General features: G+C 36.3%; 1 protein-coding gene across 1 annotated transcript; it reads left to right on the forward strand.

Annotated features, from left to right (window-relative positions):
* Positions 1 to 638: 638 nt before the first annotated feature.
* LOC149244702 (KH domain-containing protein At4g18375-like) lies at positions 639 to 1,986 on the forward strand. Its single transcript, XM_089371619.1, has one exon. It carries the CDS (start codon positions 670 to 672, stop codon positions 1,984 to 1,986), a length of 1,317 nt encoding a protein of 438 aa, XP_089227745.1. The 5' UTR covers positions 639 to 669.
* Positions 1,987 to 6,974: the final 4,988 nt, after the last annotated feature.

The raw sequence follows: 6,974 nt of genomic DNA on the forward strand, positions 1-6,974 counted from the left end.
CTTCGTGCGATCATGAAGATCAGAAAGTCCATTGATTTGGTTTAAATAAAAAAAAACTCTTGCTGAAGAATTAATTTGCAAAAAGAAATAAAGAATTTTGTGAATGAGAAAAAGATTATCTTCAAAACGCAACCCCTTAAAAACGTCAGTTTTGAAAAGAAGTTTGTGATTCAACCAGAGCAAATCTGGACAAACGAAGACATGGGTTTTTTCGATAATAGAATTAATTATATAACCCAGAAATCGTTTGCTTAAAATCCTAACGGTCTAAGCGTAAATAGTGGTTCTTCGGGACCCTATTTTAGTAACTGCGTGAATAAAACGGTTTTTTTTTCTACTCCACATTCATTTCATGTTCATTACCCCTAAGTATGCATTTTCATTTTCACATCTTCAAGAGACTGATATGAATCTCTCCAAATAATCTCGGTTCATAATCACGAAAGGCTTGAACAAACTCATCAAGAGTGAATGGCCATAGACCAAGAACATCTGCAAAGGTCACTATAAATCTCCAAACCTTAAATAAATTTCTAACATTCTGCTCAGAATCTGTCCAGGGACGAACAGCAAACGGTCTCTTCATTCACTGAAGTAGCTGGAAATTTTCCCAACGTATCTTTGTATGGTTCTAAGAGTCCTCCAAAGGAACAGCTGCCCTCTTGCGCCATGGCTACTGATGAGCTTGTTCAGATTGCGGGGGCCTATTCAGTTGTGAAGAAAGCTTTATATGAGGTTTCGTCTAGGCTTCATGAAAATCCGCCCAAAGAGCGACTTCAATTAAACAACCCTGTTACGGCTTTCGGCCAGAACCCTTTTCTTTCTTCGGCTGGACAATTGTTTTCCCCGGGGAGCATGTTGTCTCACAGTACCGCTCCTATTCTTGGCATTGCACCACATATGCCTGCAGTTGGTGGATATAGGAGTGAAGCTAGTGCTGCGTGGCCTCTCAGTTCATCTGGATATCCGGTACTTACTGGTTTGAGTGGTCCTTATAGAAGAGATGATGCTTCTGCGAAAGAGTTTGTATTTCAATTGTTGTGCCGGAATGATAAAATTGGTGGCGTAATAGGAAAAGGTGGTGGTGTGATCAACCAAATTAGACAGGAGACTGGAGCAAATATTAAGGTCCTAGAACAAGTACCTGATTGTGATGAGCGTGTGATTGTAGTGTCCTCTAAAGAGTATGCGGATGATCGCGTTTCCCCTACTATGGAGGCTGTACTTCAATTGCAATTCAAGGCTAGTAAAAAATCAACGGATGAAGGCAAAGAAGGTGTCATCACTACAAGGTTTCTTGTGCCGTCCATAAATATAGGTTGCCTTTTAGGGAAAGATGGTAGCATTATTTCAGAAATGCGAAAGAGGACTCGAGCCAACATTCGCATAATGTCAAAAGATAATCTTCCCAAATGTGCTAGCGAAGATGAAGAACTTGTACAGGTTATTGGTGAGGTTGATGTTGCTAGAGATGCTCTAATTCAAATTGCAACAAGGCTCAGGGCAAATGTATTTAAAGACAGTGATGGTGGGGCAACTGCTGGGTCTGTGGTTCCTCCATCTCTCTCTTTATATGGTAGGGGGATTGCTGACTCAGGTTTTGGACGTGGCGATGAGTTGGGATCAACTGGTAGAATGTATTCTCTGTCAAGTTTAGGTTTAGAAGGGACTGGTGCGGGGAGATATTCATCTTATGGTAGTTTGGGAAGCACGAATGGTGCTGGTGGTTATGGATCTCTCTCTAGCTTTTCGACCAGTCGATCTGCAGCTGGGGGTTTACCTGCTGGAGTACCGAAATCCGGATCTACTGTTGAGGTTACAATACCAAATAAATCAGTTGGTTCTATTCTCGGGAGAGGTGGATCAAATATATCTGAAATTCGTGAGATATCAGGAGCAAAAGTGAAGTTGCATGAATCAAAACCTGGAGGTACAGACCGTGTTGTTAAGTTCTTGGAATGTCTCACTATCAAGCAGAAATATTGAGGAGAGGCCCTTAGCTGATGCTGCGAACTCCGTAGACTCTCTTGCCAGAAATCGTGCCGTGGCCCTCTCATTAGCAGCTCTCTGTCAGGCAGTTGGAGCTGCGCGAGAGAAGTTGAGCGTGCTTGCTGATCTGCACAGTGGTAGCGCCCTTTTGGAGCAAGTTTATAATTTTTTTTATTTTTTTTTCCAGGGCTTGATCTTGGGATGCACTGTCATTCCCATGAAGAGTGCTAGAGCGATGATTCTATAATTGAAATACAAGATCTGGTGTGGATCTCAGGATCTATTGCTGAAAGAGAGTCTGGCATGAGGCATTGATGCAACCAAGCAGAGGTATATCTATATCAGAGAGCTAATGTCGATATGTTTTTTTGAGAATCAGAGAAAGAGAGAGCAGTAAGCAAGAGGCAACAATCCAGACATGGGAAAGAAGAAAAGTTTCGTGAACAAGAAGAACTCTGCAACATTCCGTTTGGTTTACAGAAATTCACCGTCGACTTTCTCTGATCCATGGATTTTCACGCGAGTCGAGGAAGGCACAAGCTACGTTCCGGGCTTCACCAACGATGACCCTCGCGCCAATTTAGAAGAGGGAGAAACTGAATCGATCTTTGCAGACGCCGACAAAGATTCAGGCGAGGAAGCCAACATCAGGCCCAAGAAAGATGAATATAAGAGCACTCATCCGATTCCCCATGGATCGAACAAGGGCAAGGCCCTCTGCCTGATCACATCAGAAAAGAAATCATAGAGCTCGGTTTTACTGACGATGGCTACAATTATCTCATGCATATGAGGGAAATCAGGGCTTCTGGAGGTATACATGCTAGTTTGCAGGCAAAGGAAAAACACACAGAAATACATTCTTTGATATCCACAATCTGTGGCGGCCTTTCTTGAAACTGCTCAGACACAGGCCATGATAGTGGTCATGAATTTGAATTATTTTGTGAGCAAAGCTAGGGTAGCGTTCAGCGCTTCAGCGCAATTCCAATACCTCACACTCTCCATCGACCCTCCATGCGTTTTGGTTTACCATTTGATTTTCCATTTGTTTTGTTTTACGTTTGATTTTCCATTTGGGTTTTCTTTTCTATTTTTAGTTTAAATCTGTTTTGTATTTATTGTTAGATATTATATATTATATTTATTTTTATTTGTTTTGATTTATAGTTGTCTTTTTAATTAATGATTTGATTTGTTTTGATTTGTATTGGTATATATTTAGTTATAATTTTTTTGAGGTTTGTTATTATAATTAATATATTGATATATTAATTCTATTAATATATCAATAAATTATTATAATTGTATTTTGTTGTTATTTATATTTTTAAATTCATTGTATATATTAATATTTGTTAATTGTAATTATGAGTTGTTATGTTTGTTAATTGTTAATTAATTAATGTTTGTTATAAAAATGTATTAATATATTAATTATATTAATATATTAATATCTTTTATAATTGCATTAATTAATATAGTTATAATTTCTTTTGTTATGTTGGTAATGTATTTTATTATTATGTTGTATGATTGTTTTAATACATTAGGTTAACATTGTAATGTTATGATTGTTAAAAAATAATAAAATAATAAAAAAAATTATGTTAAGCATTTTGTGATTGTTTTTGGCATAAAACAAAACTTTGGGGGCATGAAAATTGAGAGAATCATGAAAATTACAGGAATTGCTTGAAAGTGCAACAGTTGGTACAAGGGCAAAATTAGAAGAAAAAAAAAGACAAAAACTTTTCACAAAATTCATGCAGGCTTGAAAATAAAGAATGAAACATCTGGAAGCAAAATTTAAAAGACCATTTGGTGGATTTGCTGATTAACTTGCATAGAATGCACAATGTAATATTGTTGTATGCTTTTACAATGTACTAATCCGCAGGACACAACAAATGTCAAACATTTCGCCATGCACAAAGTCAGCTGACACAAACAGGGAGTATGACATTTCCATGGTTATTTTAAGAATGGATTGATTTTAATATCATGATTAAGTCAAATTCAAAACTTTGATTGTCCTTAATTTGATTTATTTGGTATAAAATTTTTGCGTAAGAAACATGAAGCAAATGGCCATTTCTTCATGAGCACACTTATGTTTTCTTTGTACCAAGTTTTTTTACAGGTTACAGGATAATCAAGTGATCATAAGGAGATTACATTATGTGCACAATTAGTCTTCCAAAGACTAAGTCATGACATATTCCAAAGACAAATCCAACTCTACAACCACTCCTTTGCAACTCCCTTTTTGCAAAACATTTTCCACCAATTGTCAATCCATAAAAGCATCCCATTTCCATATCCATTTTTCACAGCAAGAGTTCTTATTCATCCACCATGCATTTTCCTTACATCCATCCATTTTCTTTGTCATTATCATTCCCCTTCATTTCCACCAATAAAACTCTGCTTGAGTCAAAGTCCTAGAGTCTATGTATCATTGAAAAAACACCTAGAGGCTTGCATGCCTTAATGGCAAGTACTCTTGCCAATGAACAATGGGAGTACATTAATATCCCTTGTTCGTTGGATCTTGTAGGTGACTCGACCACGACAAATTTATTCGTACCTACAAAGATGTGTTAGGCATCCTGACTCCCATTGGAATCAATGGTGGGAGCTCTTGTGTTGGCTAGGGGCATTCATTAACGGCCACTAAGTCAACAACTTCTTGCTATGTTCGACATCGACACATTTAATCACATAGTAAGATTTGTGCCATCGAGCGTTGAAGACTTGAAGACCCATATTTTGTAGCAGACGAAGCCAATTTCCATTCATTGTATACATTGTATTTCACTTGAGGACAAGTCAATAAATAAGGCTGGGAGGAAAATGTAACTTCTATATTTTGTATACCTTCCAAGCCTTATAGATTTTCAGCCATATTTAGCAGACTCATCAGATTCATCATCCAGCAGCAGAAGATCCAACAGCAGATACGACTTTCAGCCATGTTCAGCAGACTCCTCGGATTCATCATCTAGTAGCAGAGGATCCAGCAGCCGATACGACAACACAGACCCATCTTTCATCCACAACTTGAAGAAGAAGCTTCAGCGTAGAATTGTGGCAGCTAAACATGCATGATTCATCCACTTCCTTAGGTAAGTAAGGTATGATGTTTTCTAACCTTTAATCTTGAAATTCTTTTTAGATGCTAAAATGATGATATTTGGAAAATATTCCATTATTTCACTATTTCCTTTCTCATTTAAAATTGCCAAAAACCATCAGTTGGGGAGGGGGGAATTTCACACTTCATTCTTTTTCCTCATTCATATTACATCTTAACCCACATAGTCTTCCCACAATAAAAACTACTACAAAATGATGAGCATATGATTGATCTCAACACAGTAAATAATGATTGAAAACACAAGAACCAATCATTAAAAAGAGATCTCAACAAAGTAAATAATGATTGTAAACACAAGAACCAATCATTAAAAAGAGATCAAAGTAAATAATGATTGTAACACAAGAACCAATCATTAAGAAGAGATCAAAGTAAATAATGATTGTAACACAAGAACCAATCATTAAAATATGTCAATGATTTGCAAAGTTAAAAGGAAGTCCATGATTGAAAGATGTTTGTTACACAAGAACCAAACATCTTCTAAAAGGAAGCTCATTTAAGAATCAAATCAAATAAGTCATTGTAGTAGCTTGCATGAGGACATGCAAGAACTTCAGTTGGGGAGTATGTTGGGCTCCAAAAATGGCACTCATTACCATACATTTTTCACCTATGCTTCCATTATTTCGCTCACTATTCATCACCTTGTCACTCCATTTTCCCTACTATTTACCATTAATGGGTCTCATTTATATTTTCCAAGTATTGTTTATTTTTAAGCATTTTTGAGAGAAATTCTTGATTAAATACTAGAAAATAATATATTTTACTTTATATATGGAAAGTGGGTTGTTTTGGTGACATGTGTAGGTTCCAAGGAAGCTTCCAAGACACCTTTATGTGGCCTTGAATGATCAAATTCGAATTTGATAAGATAAACCTCATGGAAAAGATCATGGAGAAGATCATGGACCTCATGGAGGAAATCATGGAGGATAGGGTTATGTGTCTAGATGGTTGAGAAATGTATGGAACTAGAAGAGAGATTAATGGATCATCATTATGAGTTTGTTATCTCCTCTCATTGTATAAATAGGAGTACCTCCTCCATTCCAAAGGAGAGGACTCTTAGAGCATTGTATCCAACTTATGATGGAATAGAATAAAGCTTTTTTTGACATATATTTTCATTATGTAGTTTTAGAAATAGTTTTCCATTATGGAGTTTTAGATATAAGTTATCTTAATGTAGTATATCGAATGGCTTGTTACTTTGTTCTTAGGAGAATTGAGCTCACTCTAGAAGGAGCAAAGGAACTTGTTGTTTCATATTAGATCTTATTTTATTTAATTGCTTAGATGTTTGATGTTTGAGGATTGGTTTGATGAATGAGTTTTGATTAGAATCTTATCAACATATGGGAGGATAACCAAGGGTCTAAGTTAGACTCTCTCTCTCCATTTGATTTGCATGATAATTAAAATTCATTCTTTTCCTTTTATGTTTCAAGTATCATATGAGGAGATACCAAGAGTCTAAGTTAGGCTCTCTCTCCAATGATTTATATGGTAATTGAAATTCATTCTTTTGCGCTTTTATTTCATTTCTTCTGCTTATGAATGAATCTTAGTTTAGTTTGGATTAGTGCATGAGAGGACAATCAAGAGACTAAGTTAGTCTCTCTCTCCACTTGAATCTGAGCAACAATTAAAGTTCATTCTCTTGTCTTTATTTCAAGTTTTTAGTTTTATATGGTTTCTCTATGATATTGTAGGGAAGGACAACCAGGACCTCCTTAGTTAGGAGCCTCTTCCCTTGCATATTATATTGAATCGTAGGTAATTTAATTAGACATAGAATTAGTCGCCTACTCCTGCACAT

Source organism: Pinus tabuliformis, chromosome 8, assembly GCF_031772625.1.
Source record: "Pinus tabuliformis cultivar Carrire ecotype Pingquan chromosome 8, CPIR1, whole genome shotgun sequence".
NCBI lineage: Eukaryota > Viridiplantae > Streptophyta > Pinopsida > Pinales > Pinaceae > Pinus > Pinus tabuliformis.